This window comes from Bicyclus anynana, chromosome 6, assembly GCF_947172395.1.
Source record: "Bicyclus anynana chromosome 6, ilBicAnyn1.1, whole genome shotgun sequence".
NCBI classification, from domain to species: domain Eukaryota; kingdom Metazoa; phylum Arthropoda; class Insecta; order Lepidoptera; family Nymphalidae; genus Bicyclus; species Bicyclus anynana.
In genome coordinates, this window is record NC_069088.1 from 4000605 (window position 1) to 4023992 (window position 23388).

General features: G+C 36.6%; 1 protein-coding gene across 2 annotated transcripts in view; it reads right to left on the reverse strand.

The window, feature by feature from the left end:
• Window positions 1-23388, reverse strand: part of LOC112048731 (phospholipid-transporting ATPase VA) — a 91168-nt gene that overhangs the window by 12419 nt on the left and 55361 nt on the right. Inside the window, exons 2-5 of one of the 2 annotated variants that reach the window (XM_052881956.1) lie at window positions 7886-8087; window positions 5647-6468; window positions 1891-2036; window positions 732-867 (exon numbers count right to left, since the gene is read on the reverse strand). In XM_052881956.1, coding sequence (XP_052737916.1) covers window positions 732-867; window positions 1891-2036; window positions 5647-6468; window positions 7886-8087 — 1306 coding nt within the window. Of the gene's footprint in view, window positions 1-731; window positions 877-1890; window positions 2037-5646; window positions 6469-7885; window positions 8088-23388 lie in introns of both variants that reach the window. The other variant, XM_052881955.1, reaches the window with a different exon arrangement.

The following is a 23388-nucleotide window of genomic DNA, read 5'->3' on the forward strand; positions in this document are numbered from 1 at the left end:
GAAGAGTGATTCATATCCATTACTATTTTAATTTTTATTACTATTGTACCTTTACATCATTGCTATTAAAAAAATTAACTTCGAGTCCAAAAGAATGTTTACTTAATACTAACTTTGGAATACAAACTTTTTTATTGTTCTAAGAATCAAACCCTGGGTATGAGCAACCTAAGCCTAACTAGCTACGAACGATAGAATAAATGAGGCAGTTAAGACAACAAGATTGAAAAGATTTTACGGAAGAAGACGTACAAGGGCTATGCACGTGTACTAAATACTGTAGGAGTATATCTACGATTATAATATGTATTATATGGCTCAGCGCTATTCTGTAATTAAGCTTTTATAACTCGAATTTGTCAAAGAGTGCGTGTTTCGAATTCGAGTCTATCTCTCTCTCTCTCTATCTGCAGTATCGTGTTAGACCGAGGGAGAGAGGGACGAATTTAAAGCACATCACTGTCGAGTTATAAAACATCGTTACAGATAAGGACTCCTGCTCTGCTTATAAAAACCGCCTCGTTAATCCAGTCTAGTTCCAGTATTCCAGAGGTTATGCTGTGCTTAGGGATCATAAAGTCCTGGGTTTGAGTCCTGAAAATTGAAACTTTTGGACTGAATTTTATGATGATGTTAGTCTATTAAGGCACATATGGATGGCGGCTAAGACGGCCTGGTGGACAGAGATTCAGTTAATCTAGCGTCTAGTCTATGATGAGTATAAGGCTCACCTGCACTTCAGCGGAGGTGCTGGGCTCGGACGAGGTGTCGTCTCGACTGACGAAGGGCAGTTTGGGCAGGCGCAGGCGCAGCGGCGACGCGGTGGACGGCGGCGGAGACGGCGTGGTGGACCGAGATTCAGTTAATCTAGCGTACCTCCAAACCAATCGGATTTACATGTAGATACAATTTTAGATAATGCAAGAAAATACATAAACATTACTCGTTGAGTTTTAAAAATAATAATAATAATAATAATAATAGACGTTTCTTTTATTCAACCGCCAACTAAGCGAAAAGTCAGTAATAAGAATAAGTATGACAATCGTCTAACAGCTAACTGATGGTGATCGAGTCTTTCGATTTTGAGTCTGACCATTTGTGTGGGAATTACGCATGATATTATGCTTTTTAAGATAGTAGCTCCCCCCCCCCAAACTTAACGCACAGTATCATCTTAGAAGGCTTTTTTTGTTACGTAGACAGTCAAAACTTGACTTTTAGATGGATAAAAAATGCCTCGTTTCAGTAGTTCACTTGTTAAAGTTGTATTTGTACTATGAATCACTAGATCCTGGATACAAACCCTGGATCGGATTGCGAAATATTGGGTTATTCTTTCAATAAATACATAATGACAAATTCAGTAGACGTCGTTGGTAAGTTGTGTTGTTACACCCCTGAGCCAAAGCACGTTAAGACCTCGGACCTTAACATTACTTGACCGTTATCAACCTGAATTGTTGAACTTTGAATAAATCCTTTCATATGATAGTTATCTTATATGAATAAATATCGATTTAGAGTTTCATGAGAGAGCCCTGTGTCTTGAAGGCTATTAAAGAAGATGCAGTTGATGTTGATTTTGATGAAAGAGCTATGTTAGGAGTAACTCTGCATGATCGAATCAGAAATGAGGAGATCCGTAGAATAACCAAAGTCACCGACATAGCTCAACGAGTTGCGGAGCTGAAGTGACAATGGGCGGGCCACCAGGTGGACTGACGACATCAAGCGAATCGCAGGGATTCGCTGGATGCAGGTGGCTCAGTATCGTGATGTTTGGAAGTCCCTACAAAAGGCCTATGTCCTGGACGTCCATCGGCTGATGATGATGATTGATGAATGATGTTGATGATCATGAGGATGTTGTTGATGATGAGGACTCACTTGTCGTTGGAGCGCAGCGTGCCGTTGGCGCGCGCCGCCTTCTGGCTGCGGAAGTGGTCGCTGCCGTTCAGCTGCATGTCGTCCACGTGCGGCTGGCTCACCACCACCGTGTTGCACAGCGCCAGGATCAGCAGGAACTCGCGGACCTGCACGACACATTCATTTTCACTTCTCCAACTCAAAAACGCTGTCATTGTAGCGTAACAGGGAACTTGACCACGATCTAACCTGGTAAGTGGCCCAAGGCGGAACGCGCTTGCCTAAAAGATGCCTATTCAGTCTCATCTTAAAGATGCTCAGGTCGTAAGAATTAGGAAACACTGACTTGGGAAGATTCCATAAACATAACATGCGTAGGTATAAGAAGCGAGGAAGCAAATCGCTTCGTACGAGTTCTAGGGATGTCAATGACATATGGATGGAAACCTACCCGGTGTCAGATGTGCAGTGCGATAGTAAAATGGATCATCATTATCAGCCTATTTTAACGGCCCATACTGACATCTGATAGTGTCACCTGGGAGAGGGAGGCCTGGCCTTTTAGTGGGCCGTTAAGATAGATTCATAGTGATGATGATAACCCGACTCATCACATTCACATAGCTGCTGGACGGCGCAAATAGGCTTTTCTATTCCGTGTCCGGCCGATATAAACGGTGTCCGGCTTTTGTTAGGCTTTACATTTACGAGAGAAATGAGCGATTGCTGACTGTGTGTGAACATTCTAATAATAATAATAATCAAAAAAGATTTACATAAAAATAATTGTCGTACCTATTAATACTAATGTAACTACACATAATCCTCAATAATGTAGGCTGTCCGGCCTTTTTACCCGACTGCAAGAAGGGTTATGTTTTTCGCGCGTATCTTGTATGTATGTATGTATGTAATATTCTTTATTACCTCATATCTTCCAAACCGCTGGACGGATTTACGTAATTAAGATATCGTTAAATTTGTCTTAATAACCCAAGTGTTCTTAGATAGGTGAAATTAAAGAAAACCAACAAGACGACTATGAGGCACTATAGACTCGGGGTGAAAAAAATTTTTTTTTTTTTACTATTGCAACATGGGTATCAAAATCAAGGGCTTTTTGTGAGGAATTCAAAATGGTATATCATGGCCATGTTGTATAATTTATGCAGTCGGGCTTTTTATTTGTTTAATTAATTTATTACCCAAATGTCACGCCAAACTAGTTGAACTGTCCAGCTTTTAGTGACGGCGACCTGGCAACCCTACCTATAATGGTCTAAAATCCTGTATATTAGACGACCTTTTCCGAACAGCTGTCTGCCGGATGGAAAGCTTTTATATCAATGAATGTATTGCCAATGGGTTACCTAAAAATTTCAGTGAAGGTAGTCTTACATTCGGATCCTCTACTATAATAAATCGAGAACCGCGAAATCAAGAACGCTTCATACCTATTTGTCATCGACTAGTTACCTACGTCTAGCAAAGCGATACCGTAGTCCGGTACCAACTATCCACGACCTAAATCTAAAAAAAAAAACAACTTGATTTATTGGTAAAGCTTTTTAGTCGTAAATTGTTTTTTGTAGACAGTTTCAGAAATACAGTCAGTATTAGTATCTAATTAACAATTACCTACATTTAGTAATTAATAGTGAATAATTAGTATTCAAAATTGTTACAACAGCATTGAAAGCCAATCTTGGATTTTAATTAAGACTGTTGTGTAATTAGTTCGTCGACCTTTGCCGCAGTGCCGTATTATCTGAAACTGAAGAGTTCAGGTTTGAATTCCAGCGCAAACTAAATGTTTTTGATGATGGTTAGAGCTGGCTACAATAGGGATGATGATAGTTTTTTAAATTGTATATAAATTAAGAGCAAAGCAATTTTGTAAAAGCAACTGCGATCATTACTTTTAGAGCTACAGGGATTTAAAGGGTCAGATGTGCGGCGCTGCCGCAAATCCCTGAAAAACGCTCCATACAAAATGGTACGAGTTAGTGACGTCGTTGGCTAACTGATCGTTAGGTTTGTATGGGCGTTCAAACAAAATTATTATTATCTTTGTTATTTGTGCGTTTATGTTTATAGTTCATATATTGAAAAATGTAAGGAAGCTAAAACTGTATGAATTTTCATCTAATTACGATAAAAAAAAATTAATAGATTTTGAAATTTTATAATCTTATTTATTTCGAAATATCCAGACAATCTTTGCTTTTTATGTATAAATTAGTTAACATTGACCTTATTTACCCGAATGTATCATAAAAATCAATATATTCAAACCTAGTCATCATCCCCATTAGTACCGATGATTCAAGAAGTTCCGAAACATGTATGCTAGAATAACAATTTTCTTCACTCACATGACTCATAAGATGCAATTATGGAAAGATAAGATGCAAGCGAGCTAACTTGTAAGTAGGATGAAAATCCTCACCCCTTTCGGTTTCTACACGACATCGTGCCGGAACGCTAAATCGCTTTGCGGGTTGTCTTTGTCGGTAGGGTAACCAGCCAGACCGGGACTAATTAAGATAAGATACCTCAATCGGCCCAACCGGGGATCTAACCCAGGACCTCTGTCTTGTAAGTCCACCGCGCACACCACTGCGCCACGGAGGCCGCAAATATTTATACATAGCTACGAGTATCATTTACGGTTGCATTGATACTTATCTTCCAAGTGTCGCCGCACACGCGACAGCCACAAACGGCGCTATAAGGAGCAAGAAGGGGCCACAAAAGTAGCTGAAGCACGCGACAGCCACTTGTGGCCGGTGGTCGACACTTGTGGTCGTTGGCTACTACTTTTTTAACCCATACATGCAGTATCATAATCGCCCGAGTGGCGTGTTGCGGCGTTTTGTGTCGGCGTTTAGTGTCCGGTGCGAGCCACAAGAAGCGAGCAGCGACGATTGTAGCGTGTGGCGGTTACCGGCGTCAACCGTGTGGGGCAGTCCATATAAAATGTATGAAAACTACAAGAAATATGCCGGTAGCGGCGTTTTGTGGTTGTAGCCGGCGGCTCGTGTGCGGGAGCCCTAATGAGTAGAAGTATTTTGTAAACAATAGAATTACCTTCTGATTGAAAAAAATATCAACACGCAGACTAAACATTCCTAACAGCTGGATCACGTCATTTTGCATACTGGTTCCTAATACACAGTAGTATTAGTACAGTATGTACAAAAGACAGTTTTTTTTACAATAATTAAAACTTGTGAAACTATAACAAAATCCTTCATTTCCAAAGAAATCGTAGGTATATAGAATATCTTTACATATTCTAAAACATAGTAAACAATAAATCCAATACAATATCATAGTTTAGGTCTACCACGGAGAAGAAGTCCAGGCGTAGGTACGCTACCATAAGGGGTTGCCAGTTTACTGAAATTTAAATCCGGACAATCCAGTCAGTTTGGCCTGACATTTGACATTAAAAAGGCCGGTCAACCTACATCAATGAGGAGTTTGTGTACACCAGTACTAAATTACATACATACAATAATAGATCCAACATTTTTTTTCATGTAAAAACAATCGAGATAACAAAATTTACTTTAAATTTAATTTATTATTACCGTAAATTTTGTTATCTCGTCGTTGGATCGTTTGCGATATGTATAGATAGCCTAACAAAAGCCGGGGCATGTCGGACACCGTTTATTTCGGCCGGACACGAAATAGAAAAGTCTAACTATGTCCGGCTTTATCCGGACACCTAGCAACACTACAATCATGTATATAAAAAAAATTGATCACCTTTTGCGTATGTTGACCATCGTTGCTGTCACGCAGATGCTGCAGCAACCTCCTGTTTGGGGACACTTTGGTTACTGGCGTCACTATGGGCGGTAGGGTGGGCGACGGCTCCGCCTCAGGCCCAGGAGGGTGGTCGTAGTCCACGCCGCTCACTGTACACCGTCTAAACACCATCTTGTTCTCAGTCAGCGTGCCTGTCTTATCGCTAAACAAGTAGCTAATCTGCCCCAACTCCTCAGTGATGTTCAACGCGCGACACTCAGTCCTAGTGTTCGTGATAGGATCGTACATCTCTATGTCCTGGTGTATGTGGTACACTTGCAACAATTTGGTCATTTCTATCGTAACGTACAGAGACACCGGTATCATGACTTGCAGCACTATTATGTACGTCCAGAATATGATCAAGCCCTCGTACGCTGGGGTGCCGGTGGAGATGATGAACGGCGCGTACACAGACGGTAAGTGTTTGTACTGGTCGAGCCACACTTTGCAGCCGACCGCTCCCGCGCAACACAGAAATAACAGCACTAAAACGCACCATATCACATCTGTGTTCATCTTCTTTTCCAATTTGGAACACTTGTACCTCGGTCCGCCGTTATTGAGCATCGCTTTCGTCTCATGGCCGGCGTATACTACGATTCCTTCAACGTAGTCTGTGTTCTTGATCGTACACTCCCTCAGCAGGAGGTTCTCTGAGTTGAGAGGCACCCGGCCTCCGTCCGGGTGTGATATCGTGCCCGTGAATCTGTATATTTTCGTCGACGGCCTCTCTACTTCTACGGAACTTCTGAACTTATTCGGTGAAAATTCTAATCGCTGAAAGAAAAAAATAACCATCATTATAAAGAATTTATTAGACAAAGACTTACTTACCAAAATTATAAAGCTGAAGAGTTTGTTTGTTTGGTATAACGCGCTAATCTCAGGAACTACTGGGCTGGATTTGAAAAATTCTTTCAGTGTTAGATAGCCCATTTATCGAGGAAGGTTATAGGATATAATATTACACGCTAAGACCAATAGGAGCGGAGCACCAATGAATAATGTTTGAAAATCGGGGGAATTTTTCTTATTGAAGGTTTATGCTGCGTGCGCTGTGTAAACGGAAGTTTCGCAAAAATCATGTATGACAAAATTGTTTCTCTATAGAATTTCTGAAAAAAAAAAGTCCGCGGCAGTTCCCGCGAGATTTGCAAAATACTAAAATCCATGCGGACGAAGTCACAGGCATCCGCTGTATTTATAATTTCAGTAATAAAATATACTAATCTAACTCGCCACAGTCGGGTAAATAGTTATAAACAAGCCGAGATATTCAAAACGATGTAGAAAGTAATTCTCACAGTAACTTTGCGACTTCTTATAGTAGCCATTCATCTAGGTAACTGTATCCATTCAAATTATGAGTCAGCAGTTATTGAGGCCAAGTAGGTGCATCCAGTTAACAGTTCAATGGGCATCTAGTCTGAACATGTTGACAATAGGACAATATGCAATATCGTGATGCCTTTAAATTTTAAAATGCCTAAATTAACGACAATAAAACGTATAGATTAGCAATATTGTTGTACAATTTGCCGGGCCATTGATTAAGGAATTCAAATTTATTTTTTGCAATGCAATTCTTTCGCAAAACTTGCATCCTCATTCGATTGTATTGTGTGCCCGAAATAAAGATTGTAATTGTATATTTATAGATAGTTTGCGACAAATAATCAATCGATAAATAAGAAGTTCGATAAAAACGGAACAATAAAATAAAAACTAACAATGATGTTTTTTCAATTAATTATTTCGAATGTGCTCTTAAAATAGTGGTTGGTGGGTAAAGCTTGTGATAAATAGACATTCATCATTTTTAAACTTACAGTTTGACAGCCCTTACTACGCCATCTAAGCAACAGTAGGCAACTATTTGCCGGATTAAAGTCCATACTTCTAACGGACGCCTCGCGGTTTCACGCGCGTAGTATCTATCCAATCTCGTGGGAATAAGGGTATAAAATATAGAATATCCTTATTCACTGATAATCTAGGTTTCCAATGGTGAAGGAATTTTCAAAATCGGTTAATTGGTTTAGCCGTGATAGCCTATCAAATAAACAAATCGTCTAATGAATACATAGAATTTTTTAAATCAGTTCAGTTGTTTCAAAGCTAATTCAATGCAAACAAATCTTTTATAATATTAGTATAGTACATTAAATGTTTGGATATTAAGAGTTTGACTTACCTTTTCTCTGAACCCAGGCACCACAACCCTCTGTTTCAAGTTAGTTTCACCGTCCAGGTTGCAGGTGTCTAAGTAACAGATGCCCAGCGGGTTGGATGAGTGTAGCAGCACCATATCAGCTGGAACTGCTTCGTTGTTCGACAGGTGGACTAGATCTCCCACTCGCACATCTCTCCATTTCACTCGCACGTAACCTACTGATCTGGGGACAAACGAAACATATTGTTATAATTTGAGGAAACTGTTACGTTGGGAGATAACTAATTTTATTGTGTTTATAAAAGACACGTACATTATGAAATAACTGACTGACAGCCCAAACTTTAGCTTGGTAAGTTCGTTGATGAAACTCCCATGATATGCGGGCGACGTGGGGTAAGACTGCGCGGGTGTGGAATGGTGCGCCTGCGCGGACCATCAGGAATATTACGAACGAATTTGCTAAGCTATAGAGCTTATAAGAGTATGTATAAGGGAACTATGTACAGTATGTGAAGAAAGGATTTTGGATAACTGAACTACTAAGTTAAAGATAAAGTGGACAAAATTCGAAGAGATAGTGAAAATCGTTCCTATTTTTCTGTTGCGAAATCTACAACCATTTTCATAGCAATTCTCATAGACTCCTGCCTTCCTGGGTCTTTAATTATAGTTTGTAATATAATAATTTGACGGTCAAAGTTTGATGTAAAGTATCTATGTCAGCAGATTCATGGAATAGGATATAAATCAGTCAAGTTTCTGATTTTTTTTGTATTATTTTTTTTCTGACAAACCACATAAATCAATATCATAAAACCAAGGACATATACACAAAAACAACATATTTATGATGAACTATAAAACATTCACCAATTACACAAAGTTTTCATCAAGTTAATTACACTATTAGGCCGTATAAGCATGAAATTATGGCCGGCCTCGATTTTCGTTTATTTTCATAATCTGTTGTTAAAACTCGGATTACTTGTGTGACCGTCACACACGTGCTCATGACCCCAATGCACTCTCTATTATTACGGAATACCTAAAGTTAGCAATTGAACGAACGTTTTTACCCAAATATATGTGGGTGCTTAAATCTAGTTTTCGTTTATTTCGCTGTCACGGCTAAATTACTGAATCGATTTTAATAATTCTTTTACCAATGGAAGGCTACGTTATCAGCGAGTAAAATGTGCTATATTTTATCCTCGTGTTCCCACGGGAAAGGGAACTACGCGAGTGGACCGGCGGAGCGTCAGCTATTCTACGACTAATTCCAGTCAGTAAAATGACAAGTGCCATTTTACTGACTGGAATTGACAATAATCAGAAAGATGCAGATGCAGATGACGAGATGCATCAGAAGTCAGATGCATCTCGTGATTGACGCGCTGCGGGTGTCTTACAAGGTGATCAGTTTAAGCCGATGGTTTTCCACTGTAGATAATGTGGTCCATTATACAAATCCAAATTCATATATTTCAATCAGGCTTTGTTATGAAACGTCAGGCTATGTTATGAGATAATAAAAGACAAAAACCTAAAATTAAAATTACGAGCGTTGATTAGTTTCACAAACAGAAATTCTATTGCATAAAATTAAGGAAACAACCAGTCAATCAAAAACAATATCGTCAGAAGTCACGACAAATAAATAAAGCCTGCTAAAATGAAAACTGTGTACGTATTTCGTAATCACTTCGGCGTTGATGTTATCGTCGAGGTTCACTTCGCTCCGATAACGTAGAGCAACAGGTAACAAAAGGCAAGGCAAAAGAAAGCTATTGTCGATTATTGCTAAATGTGAATCGATGCTTTCACTCTTTTCTATTTTATTTACTATCGTGTAACTTAATTGTACACTGACACCTGTTGGATGTACTACAAAACTAATCAAATTAAATTGTTGGACAGGCTTTTTGGAAAAAAGAGATTTTATATTTTTTAATAACTCAATGTAGAGCCTGGCCTGTTTATAGGCGATAGAGGGGATTAGATTAGACCCATCACGCTGGTTCAATACGGGTTGGCGGCAATTAACTTTAACAATGAATCAGTGAAGGAGAAAGTTAAAAGACAGTAGGTAGATAAATGATGAATGTATACTTTTCGGGACGAACTCTTTAATTCTGACTTGCTTTTTCATTATTTTGGCTTTGAATCGGTTTTATCCATGTTTAATCAATTACTCTGAATGCTCAAAACAAATTAATTTATAAATGACGTCTTATGTCACTCTTAACTATAAATATTTTCCGGTTGTACAAAAATGGAAGAATAGCTCAATAATGACAATATGGGTACATGGTGAAAAACCACATTTGACATAAATACATATTTATTTTCTACAGTTTACATTCTTTTATATAACTGTTTATACAAGTGCGAATTGAAATTATCAATAAATGAATAATGATAATAGCACGTAAAATATAACCAGTTTTCACTGTGTATACAATTCGGTATCTTACTTTTAAGGTAAAATAGTGAATATATAGCAAAGTCTATAGTAGCGTACTGTACTCTTTACTCTTAACTTATGATATTATTTGATAATAATATTTAATTACAAAGTGGTTGATAAAGAGTAGGAATTTTCTTCCTTGCAAAGAAGTGTGTAGGTGAAAATTAATTAATTTTCATAATTCATTATGCATATACATTATACGTAATATTTATATTATATTCCTTACACATACGCTGAAATACTGACTTTCAGATTTTTAAAAGGTAATATTTACCTGCTAACTCTTGCGTGGATAATGAATATAGAAGCTTAAAAAATATGCTAACTGATTCTCTTTACAAACTTTCATGCCTTGCTTCAACGACAAGCACCAAGAGATAGGGCAGTCCTTTTAGTATTTAATTTATATTTGTACTAATTAATTTGACCAAAATAAAAGTTTCTGCATGAAAACGTTATGAACATAAGATTTGGAGCTAAAATTAGAAATGATTTTTTTAGCATTCATAATTTTACGCGGGACCCGCCTCAGTGAAATAAATCCCTCTTAGTTATTATAACGTAGAGTTTGGATTAACAATACTTATAAAACAACCTTGAGTTGTTCTTATCGCGGCTACTCTTACAACAACCAGCTGTTATTTGTACATTTATTGTATTAGCAGTTTGTTGCCAGGCGCCACGTTCCTGATTATTTTAAACCACTTTTCGAAATGGACGAAGTTTTCATTTTTTAGTACTTGCAGACAAAAACGACTTCGGTTTCGTGAAACCCTCTTAAAAAGCCGAATTCATTAGATTATTTTCATTAATTTTTTAGGCGAAAAAAATAGATATAAAAGTACCAATTACCATTATGAAAGAAGAATGATTGATAATAATCATGTTTTCTTCAATCAAAAGATATTGGGGATTTTACAGCGTATAAAGTTATCTTTTCTCATTGCAATGGTTGCGTAAAACCTGCTGATTACAGTTACTTTTGTTAGTAACTTAATACTTACTACTTACGTTTATTGTAGGAAATTTGGATGCAATGTTTAGGTTATATACTTTTTTACATTCATGTTCGGACATTTTGCCGAATATCTGAACATGAATGTTTTGTTCTCTCAAATTGAGATTACTAAAGCTTTTCGAAGAAACTACTTTGAGGACTTTTATGACAACTTTTTCTGAGAAAACTCCTATCCGCGCGTAAACTTTAAATTTCTTTAATTTTCTTATTTTAAACTTTAATTTTCAAAAAAAAACATTGAAATCCCAACTAGTGGTTAGTGGTAATTCTAAAACTTAAATACACTAGCAACTATAAACAGAACCTCCATTTTTAAAGTCGGTAACCAAACCAAAAGGCCCATTGTGTGTGGGCGTCTGCATAAGTGTATTGATTTTGCATGTACGTGATAAATCTGAATTGGGTTATCTCGTCGAGATATGTGATATGACCAAACAAGGCGCAATGTCACACTGTTACATCAATCACTAACGTTGCCACTGTTGTAATACAAATGTTATAATACCAATTGTTTTAGTAATGTGCCTTATCTTTAATCATGATTCACTGTTTTGCATTATATGAGTGTGATCGAGATAGCTGTGCCCAACGTTTTCGTTCGCCGTTTAATGTGAATTAAAAAATATCATATAGTATTCTACAGCCTACATTAAGTATATTGTAGCCTATATTTGGTTGAATTTGAGGACAAATATTGAGGATGGTTGTATGCCACCATTAAACATCCATCTATACTGTGACGTCACACGGGTCTCAGCTGAAAATCAGCGCCGTGTGTTATGCTTGTATGTAGTACACGGCATATGCTGAGCTGTACACCCTTTATTTTTAAGGGTTACAGACAGACATGCTGTCATAAGGATAGGGTAGGTACTGACTGTCTGTAACTTTTAGATTTGAATAAATTTATTTTCTTTCTTTCTTACTAATATTATAAAGCTGATTAGTTTTTTTGTTTGCTTGAGCGCGCTAATGTCAGGAACTACTGGTCCGATTTGAAAAATTCTTTCAAATCGGTGTTAGATAGCCCATTTATCCAGGAAGCTTATAGGCTATATGTTATCCGTATTCCTACCACGGGAACTACGCGGGTGAAACCGCGCGGTATCAGCTAGTCTTTAATAATTATCCAGAATTTCAGCCGTAAGCAAAAAATAATATTAATACCAGACTGTTATTTTTTGAGTTAAATAAAGAACTTCTGAAGCTTTATTACATTACCAGTAAAGGTCGCAGCTTCACCCGCGAAAAAATAGCGTAAGCTATATCTTTTAACTTACAACAATATACCGATTCCTGTGAAAATCACTCGAAAAATTTCACATTTTAGACCGACTTTATTCCTTTAGATCAGTGATTCAGCAATATTATGAAGAAAGTAGGCCTTACACGTTCTGTAGGCAATTTCATTGCGATTAACAATATTTACATACATAAAAATACCACTTAGCGCGTTTGTCCTCAACTTAATTGACTTTTTGTGCGTAGCATGGTGAAACGAAAGCGAAAAGCAATTACTACATTTGTTTACTGTACGCGTGGGATCGCACAGTCCCATTGTATCTCTAGGGGCAACTTTCGATGCTTTTATCAACCGTTATTTTGTGGGAACTACCGACCATACCTGAAACTATCGACCCGCATTTTACATTTTGCTGCAAGCGTAATTGAGCACGTGTGAATGACAAGGCCACGAACTTCAGACTTTCGCTAACAGGCCAGTGGCTACTTATTGTAGAGCCGTGAATGCTTTTTTTATGATAATATGTAACGGACCAAGCAGGTGACCCACCAAAAGGTAAGTGAATAACCATCGTCTATAAACAGAGCAATACCACGCAGGATATGCAAGGATCACTTTCACACATGAAGTAACACTACAAGATATTGTCTATACTAATATTATAAAGAGTAAAGATTTGATCGTTTGTTTGTATGTTTTGAATAGGCTCTGGAACTACTGAACCGATTTGAAAAATTCTTTTACTGTTGAAGCTGCACTATCGCCGATTGCTATAAGCCATATTATATCCCCGTATTCCTACGGGATCAGGAACCACGCGAGTAAAACCGCGCGGCGTCTGCTAGTAAATTATAAAGCTGTACTTTTCAGCACTACGTAATGTACAAAAATTTTACCTAATAGGTAAATCTCGTAGTCGTAAGTATATGAATTTTAAATAGATAAAAGAACAACAGAAAAAAACTGTAGAAGTTTTGTACTTATGTGAACATAATTTTCGTAAACATTAGGTTTTTTTACACATTGCGTAGGCGATCGATGTCATAAAATCACAAAGCATTATACGTACTGTAGAAACTATAAACGCGGGTGAATCACAGTGCTAAATGGACGCAAAGTGTTTACAAACAACGATTTCAATGGAAAACAACCGCAACCAAACGATTGTAGCTTTTATTATTGGGCAAATTGCACTTTACCAAACGGCAATTATGAGGGAAATCATTGGTTCAATTATCTTTTGTTATATAATAGACTATTTTCACGATTTTAGTACCTACAAGTTATGTATCAGAGTCATTAAGTAACAGCATTAAGAGATGACATGGAACTTTAAAATCCTGTGGCAGAAAGAGATTATTGTTTATTATAATTGTTAAGGCACACCGAAGAATCTTTATTAAATATATTTAATCAATGTAATTAAATAAGTTTCTGGATGAATTTTCTTAGGAATTTTAATTAGGTCAGTCTTAAAAAAACTACCGATTTGGTTATTGACTGACCTAATAAAATTCTTTCCTTGCCTTGTTGTTTGGAGATATATGACTTCTTTATTTACATTCTAGTTAGTAAAATTAGTAGTAAAGTGCTGTGTTAAATGACACCCACTGTGTGGACTGCACGAGGCTTAGGAACCTTTTGTTTCAAAATCCCTACAACTTGCAGTGGACGTCCACCAGCTGACATAATAATTATGTACTTAAAAGTATAACAAACTGTATCTATTAATATTTTTAATCATGTCGTTGTCGTGAATTGTAAAAGGAAAATCAAGTAAATATCGAATGCGTTGGCGGCAAGGTTTACTTATATACGCATATAACAATCACGGTATAATTGAGATCTAATGGGTATTAACCATATGTGAACTGTTTGTATTATTATAGTATCTTTAGAAAATCTTTAAAAAGATACTTATATAATTATTTGAAGGTTAGGCTTAATAATCTACCACACCTCTGTCAAAAGAGAGCGCTTCTATCTTACTGTTCCAATATTTACTATCAGTTGAGTTTATTTTCACGAATTCAAAATTAAATATATTTGCATTTTTAGAATTCAAAATATCGTGATTGTTATTCATATTAATTTGATAACAAACTAGTCGGGCATACTCCGACGTTGTATCACGTGAGTTTTAGTAGTGTTCATAATCATAATAAATAATTATTTGCATTAATTAATATAACAATATAAAACCGATTAAAATCCTGGTATACTTCCCGGCTTATCCCCGAGAGGCAACGAGAGCATGGCTTCTAATTAATTCTCGACCTTATTTTAACGACAGCAGTGTCAATATTAGTTTGACAGTAACTAACGATCGTCGTTACGCCACGCCTCATCAGGTGTGCGCCAGCCCTAATCCTATCCTTTATTTGATGATACTTTTAATTAACTAAAACGACGATATGTAAAGTTGTAAAGTTGATTGCGCGTTTAAGTCTGGCGGTTATTATGTGCACGATAACAATGCCTCTATGTTTACAGTGCAATAAAAAGTATCAGCTAGCACGACAATATGTAGGATAATGATAAAATGATTGTTTAACAGTTTAACGAGTGGATTTGATAGAATTGCTTGCGTGCGGCACTCACTCCGGACACGTCATTTATCATCTCTGGGACATGTTGAAGCGACTATCAACACGTTTAGCGGAAGACATACTCGTAAACTCAAATTCGCGAACAGGATAGGATACAAAAGTCTACAATAACGACGTCAGAAATTCTCTTAAACAGAGGAAATTGCTGAAAATAAACATGATGTTAGGATTGGCATATCCGATCTTTATCGTATGCATAGGTAAGAACCATCTAACAACTATTAAAAGCGCGTTTTAATAGGTCAAGTCGTTCGTAAACTATGATGCTACAAAAAGACTTATAATGTTTTTTGTGTTGGTAAAGTTCATTTCAGCCACTGTGGAAATTTGGATTGTGTTTCTGTAATATAAGTTACTAATTGTACCCAAAAAACTTTAAAAGATAAAATTGTATTAATTTATCGAGGACAGTGACAGTTAGTTACCCATATAGGCAGATAGAGTCATTGAATATTTTATTTAATATTGCAACTTTTTCGCAAATATGCAATTAATTACATATTAAAAATCCAAAATCAAATAGTTTTAATTTTCTAATATTCTACTCGTATATCTTGGACCCAGTGGTCCGATACTTTGTCGGAATGTCATATCTCACTCTGAATAGAAGTGGCCGTGTTTCTTTATGTATCTTGACATGATGAACTTGTGTGAGGCCGCCAAGCTTTGACAGAATAATACTACCTACACAATGTCATTGCATCAATGTAGTGCCTGACATAATTAATGTCTTATAGCCTGAGGCCTTACATAAACCTCATTAATCTTAAATCTTATATCAGTCTCTAGAGTCCAGGCACGTTTAACTGCCAGGGGCCGGTTTTATGACCCGCACAATGCCAGAGCGTTCGACTTGGTCATGATCATGACACAATTTATTATGACACATTACCATCGCGTAACACTCCTAAAGAGTTTATGCATATCTGAGTATCTAAAAAAGCTCCATGTGATGCAACAAACTTTGTTCTGCGTTCTCCAATGTATTTTACATTGAGCACGACTGACGAGCTAAAAATCCCTTTGAAATTGACTAGGACATCTCTAAAGTAGTAGTTTCGGGTTCTTGTTCCATGCAATTTTAATTATATTTCCAAATACATCTTTAAGTATTGAACATTTATGGCAGGCGTCCACAGATCGTACGTATCGGACGCATTGCAACAAATGGATTTTTAATTTTACCGTATACATAAATTCGTTCGATGCTAATCAGGGGACGTACTTGTATGACTTTCTATACAACGAATACTAAAATTCGTCTGATGCGATGCGTCCGATACGTACGATGCAGATCCGTGATCGCTTGCCACTAAGCGGAAGCGTAGTAAAGGTAAACAATAGCGTATGATGGTATGTCACACTTTCCCCAGAGTTTCGGCCACGTGCCGGTACAGGCGCGGCTGGTTGTGTCAATGGTTCGCCAAGTGTGTCGTCAAGGTACTTCAACTAACCGTGGCTACCGCTTGTTCGTTCAGATATCTCGACGAATTAATGAGATATAAGGCAAATAGACAACCATCGTAAACCAGTAAAAGAGGTCACTTGGACAATTTTACCACTTGAGTCAATTGTTTTTAACGTCATTTAAAAATCGAGGACGTTCTCAAGAGTACAGTTGACCCATTGTTAGTATGTGCTTCTAGATTGTTAATTTGATATTTTGGTGTAATAATAAACTAGCGAAGAACTTTTCGGCGGAAGTACATACTTAATATTTTCTTCTACGTTTCATCTCAGGAATGATTATAATGTGTGTTTATATGAATCTACTATTCATACTCGTGTTTTATTTTAGTGGACGACAGCTAATGTTTATAAATTCAATCAACAATGTGTTATACTGATTACTAATAATTATGATTTGCAATAAATCTAGTGCTATTAACTGCATAAAGAAATGCGTCCACATATTCGCATCGTAAGTACTCGCATGGCAATAAATAGATTTTTAACTTTACGGTAGATTTGTGCGATCCGTACGATGCGGATCATTGGACGCACTTGTATGATTTTATATACGAAGAATACTACGAACCGATTAGTGCGAAGCGTCCGCTACTTACATTGCGGTTAAGTGGACGCCTGATGGAAAACTGACGAGTCCAAGAAACTTCGTCATCCAGATTCGACATTATCTGTCAGATTTGGGTTCCTTCATGAACCTTTCACCCCGAAACCGGGGCATCTTTAAATGTTGTCTCCACTTTAAATACAAATTTCTGTTAAATGTGTTATAATAAACTAGCGGACGCTCGCGACTTCTTCCGCGTGAAATTTAGTTTTTCACAAATCCCACGGGAACCATGGATTTTTCCGGAATCAAAAAAGTATGTTTATGTGTAAATCCAGAGTAAATTCTATTTTCATTCCAAGTTTCAGTAGTTGTGGTGTTAAAGGGTAACAAACATCCATACAAACTTTCGCGTTAATAATGTTAGTAGAATTAATCTTCTTATAACCGCTATACAGTTTTAATATATCTAGGCTACAGTACGACATCGAGATGTATCAATGTGAAGGCCAAAACATTCACTATCGGCCTTAGCTGGACTTCTTTGGACACTGACATCGCTTGTGAGAAACATTGAAGCTCTTTATTAGTTAATCTTTCTATCTTATATTTACCATTAACGATAATGACTTTTAAAATGATTTACTATTAACAGCATAATGACTTCTTAGTGATAAGAATTGAAAAGATCTTTTTATCTTTTTTAATTCTGTACAAAGTCCAATGTTTTGGAGATAAAATTTTTTACTAAATTTACATCTGGTAGTCCTTGAAAAATCTCGTTTGACCTTTAAATGGATTTAGCGTTTCGGTACGATTATACGTTGCCATGTTGAAAAAGTTAATCATTTTTAAGGGTTTGAGGTTAATACACAAGCACATAGATAAAAAATATAATGGCCTTAGACTGCATCGTCAATCAGAACGAAATTGTATGTGAGGACTTAAAGGTTGGACTAAAAACTTTAGTCTTTAGTATTTTAGTAGAGTACGAACAATATTTGGATTTACCGCCCTAAATTCGTTCGTACTCGTCTAAAATACTAAAGTAGTCCGAACTAGGCCTTAGGTCGCAATAATCAACAACTTGTCTTCGAATAAAAGGTCACTAATAACTTGTCATGGATTAAAAAAGAAGGTCGTAATCGGACAGTAACTTGACATATTATTATCGAATAATTAAATGGGACCTTCACTATACAGAGTGTCCCGTAAATAGTAGGTACGACATACTCTACAGGCTGATAGCAGACATCAAGGCCTACTAAAATAACAAAATATATGTTTGCAAAATTATAATGTATAATGTATATGTACTAATATTATAAAAGCATAAGTATGTCTGTCTGTTGCTTTTTCACAATGCGTTTTTCACTTCTTACGAGTTAAAGGTCTTATACGTTCGGAGGCTCTCATACAAAAAAATGTTTCGTCACGTTCGGGGACTACGAATACAAACAATACAAACAGACGGCGTTTGCATAACAATCACTTTTGAAATGGGAACGAAGCGAAGTGCAAGCGTGGTCAAGTTCACGACATTGATGTCGATAACAGCTTAAACATGGCTATTGGATCACGAATCACGATACGGTTTTGTATATATCATCAGCTTAGATTTACATATACCTATAATTAGCAATATATACAAAATTAGCTGACGCCGCGCGGTTTCACCCGCGTGGTTCCCGTTCCCGTAGGAATACGGGGATGATATATATCCCATAGCCATCCTCGATAAATGCGTTACTAACACTGAAATAACTTTTCAATTCGGACCAGTAGTTCCTGAGATTAGCGCGTTCAATCAAAGACACAAACAAACTCTTCAGCTTTATAAAATTAGTATAGACAATGTATACAAAACTAGCTGACGCCGCGCGCTTTTACCCGTGTGGTTCCCGTTCCCGTAGGAATACGGGGTTGATATATAGCCCATAGCCTTCCTCGATAAATGCGCTATCTAACACTGAAAGAACTTTTCAATTCGGACCAGTAGTTTCTGAGATTAGCGCGTTCAATCAAACAAAGAAACAAACAAACTTTTCAGCTTTACAATATTAGTATAGATTTACAAGGATTTTCCAAACATATCCAATGATCGCACTTCTTCGAAACGGCTTAGTTTATATTAAGTAGCTAAATTGTTACTTTTTCCTTATAAAAAAAACCTTGTTGTGTTTAAAACTTTTATTAAGATAAGAATGTCTTAGACATTTAATAAAATTTTAATTTTTGCTTTAATCCTATTTTATACAAATAAAGATTTTATTATTTCAATATCTTCGTCTCGTTTATTATAGTAAACAGTTTACGTAGACCTGAATACATCCGTTATTGGACTTGATTGCTTAAGTGCAACATACACTGAGTAGGTTAACTTAATTAGGCCTATTATAGGCCTTTAATACTCTATTAAGATTTTTAAGCTGCCTCGATAGTATATTTCGGGTTCTAGTCGGGTAGACTAAAAAAAGGTCTACATTGTTCAATAAATAGGCTTAAAAATAGTGACATGCAGTTCATAGATGCAAAATATCTGATTACCCTAGGGACTACGACAAGTCAGATTGTAAAATTCATACGTTTCGTGCTTACCCTAGTTAAAAGCCTTGTGCACGCTAAAAACAATCACGAGTTGAAAATGTCGGTTTTTTTGAAAGTCGGATACAAAAAGTAGCCCAAACATAATATCAATAACAATCTGATGCAAGCGGTCGAAATACACATAAACAGTTATTGAATTTGTATGAAATCTTTATCATAAACAATTTACGTTTAACGCGAATGGTTTACAGAATTTACATGCTAACGAGTTGAAAGTTTACCAAATAACTGTCAATAGATAAAATTTTCGAGAAAATATGCGGCGTTTGTAATAAAATTGATTATTTTGGCAAAGTAATTTATTCATTTTTTGTAGTAATGTTACAGGTGTATGGGTCGACTGAAACTAAATGTACTTAGTTTTGTTTTTCATTTCAGGAAGACATCAGCACAGCAGAAACGCATCATTTTATTTACAGTGATAGAGGAGGCGTGTGACATCGAAACCAGTTTACCAAAAAAAGTTTCTTAACAACACACATACAGATGATGATTTATATGAACGAGTCACTGCTTAGCTAACACATCTAAGCAATCCACACACAAACGCGACTGTCTGCACCACCTTAATACTAGAACCAAAGCCTTCTTCTTCCGCCGAAAATAGAATATCTAAGCGTTTGTGTTAAAACAACCTCTTCACACTAGCGTTCTCCGTTCCCTTTCTTGTGCATAGGTAAGGGCCATTCGTGTCGCATTATCTTCACTATGCATAGGTACGCTCAGAATCGCTAGTGTGAAAGCGCTGTTAATCTTAATTATCATTATACTTATTAAGCCTTTATAAAAAAAACAACTCTGAACGTTTTCCTTATGACGAATACGTCACAACGGGATTATTGTATAACAAAGTTGGGAATGGGAATTCCATCGCATAACGGGCTTGCGTTTTATTCTTGGTATTGCAAACATAAGTTTATTTTTATGGAAAACTAGCGGACGCGCGCGACTTCGTCCGCGTGGAATTTAGTTTTTCACAAATCCCTCAGAAACCATGGATTTTTCCGGGATAAAAAGTAGCCTGTGTTAATCCAGGCTGTAATATATCTTAATACCAAATTTCAGCTAATTTGGTTCAGTAGTTGAGGCGTGAAAGAGTAACAAACATTCATATCATCAAAATCATCAGTTTTCGCAAATGTCGGGAAACCTTGGATTTTGTCGGGATAAAAAGTATTGTGTTAATCCAGAGTAAAATCTATTTCTTTTACAAATTTTAGCTAAATCGCTTCAGTAGTAGCGGCATTATAGAGTAACAAACATCCAAACATCCATACAAACTTTCGCGTTCATAATATTAGTAGGATTAGGATAGTAGTAGACTTGCACGTGGAGTGCTTCTTTGTCTACATTTTTAAATAAGACATTACAACTTATTTCATTCATGTCCTGAAATTGCCGATTAACGTTAGAGATTTTTGTTGGAAAGGTTTAAAGTTTATAACCTTAAAGGTTTGCTTTTTCTTGAAAAAAAAAAAAATAATACGATCCTATTTTGAGAACTTCCGAATTCTAAAAATCTTCTATAGTAAATTCGTAATCACACCATTTTGAAAATAAAGAGATAAAAAAGTTTTTGTTTAAATTCAAATAGGTACGTACTAATTTCGTTTGTCGCTTAGCTTTAGCGCTTTATCTGTTCTGTGGTCGCGCCATACCTTCGTTTAACACATAGTAATTATATTATGTGCGTTTTCTTCCTCATAACCCATTTGATTCGAGCTCAATCGATGTGACCTAGAGCCCTAGGCCGATTTAAATTTGGCCTATGCGCAGAGCCAAGCTTGCCGTAAACCTTCATACTGCGGTAACTAGTAGTAGTAAACACTACGCTACTAGTTTGGTGTATTTAAATTTTATAATAGCGAGCAAATGGTTGTCGGGTCATCTGCCCTTATTAGTGAGATATGAGTAAGTATATAGTTATACGTAGTCGAAAAGTAGCTTTCATTGAAATAGTGGGAGAATTTCACTGTAGTGGACTAAGGTGTGATTGCCAGATCTTCCTCATTTAATAAAAGCTGAAAGTCTGTCAGCAGATGCCCCTACCATAGGTAAGTACGACTAGGTAGGTAGGCTGGTCGGTTGGAAACTGCTCTTGAAATAGATTCGCGTAAACCAGAGTTTTTCAAACTTTCAGACCCACGAACCCCTGTCAAAGTTTCCACGTGACAGCGAACCCCTTACTAACTACTGAAACTCTCTATATATAACTAATGAAAAAAATAATTTTACCGTTGAAGAAAATAAGGTTTTTATTTGAATAAAAGGTAACACATAAAGTACCAAAAGAAAAATGTCGCAAATAGATTCAATGTTAGGAGTAATTTTGGACAATTTTAACCTTAATTTTGACTCGGTATCAGTTATCAAGCCACCATTACGTAAATCTTGTCGCGAACCTTCTGCCGTCGAATGGCGAACCCCTAGGGGTTCGCGTACCCCACTTTGAGAAACCCTGGCGTAGACAATTCGCTTTGATTTCGTGTGCCGTCCACACTACTGACACTATATTACACGTAATCTTACATTACGCGTTACACACGTCTGGATCCGGCTTAACGAATCTCAGGGTAGGCAGTGCTTATTTGTATCTATAATATGCATGGCACTGACATTCAGTCCACATACATAAAAAATCCATTTTAAACCTGCACAATATTCAAAGAAAATGCCCACTCCACAAGTGACAGTAATGAACTGCTATTCCCAGTGAGTGGTTTGTATTGTACCAACACCACTTCAATAATTCACCCGTATTCAGGCTATTACAACACGTGAGTGTTGGTGGGAGGGGCCACACTCGTCGACGATACGAATTAATGGCTTTTTAATTGCCTTTTCGCACTAGTTTATAATCTAACGGATTGAATGGACAGTTGTCTATTAATTTAGTTGATACAGATTTTTCTGTGAAATCATCATCATCATTAAAACATGTGCAAGCATTATTTTTTTATTACTTAAGGGAAATAATATTAACATACTAGGGGACCCAGTCAAGCTTCGCTTTGACTTCTTTCCTACCCCTACCCTACCCGTACCCCTAACCTTAAAAAAACCATCGTCGTGGTTCAAACCCCGCCCACTGGACATTTGTTGTACTCACTCCTAACGCAGTATCTCGGGAGACCGGAATCTTGGTCATGTTAAAAAATGGCATATTCTTAAAAATGTATTATTGTAATTAAATACTAGGTACGCAATTCTTTCGCTATCAACGTGAGATACGCGTAGCAAATTATGTCATAGTATATTTCTCAAAAAAAAAAAAATTGAACAATTACTTAAATAATATTTTTTATACATGCGTCTCGTAATATTTTAACATTATATTAATCTATTTTAGTTTTGCTAATCAGTTTAATTAAACCCTGCTTATTTTTGTATAACTTCCTCCTAATATAAAATATTTCAAGATAATTTTACTTATTGTGAAGTCCTATTTAAATATGCTTTCGTTGGTTTTATGTTACAAATAAATGTTAAAATTTCACGACAAAACTATAAAAAAAAATACCGACGCATTTTTTGAACAAACGGAAATAGGTAATGTGAAT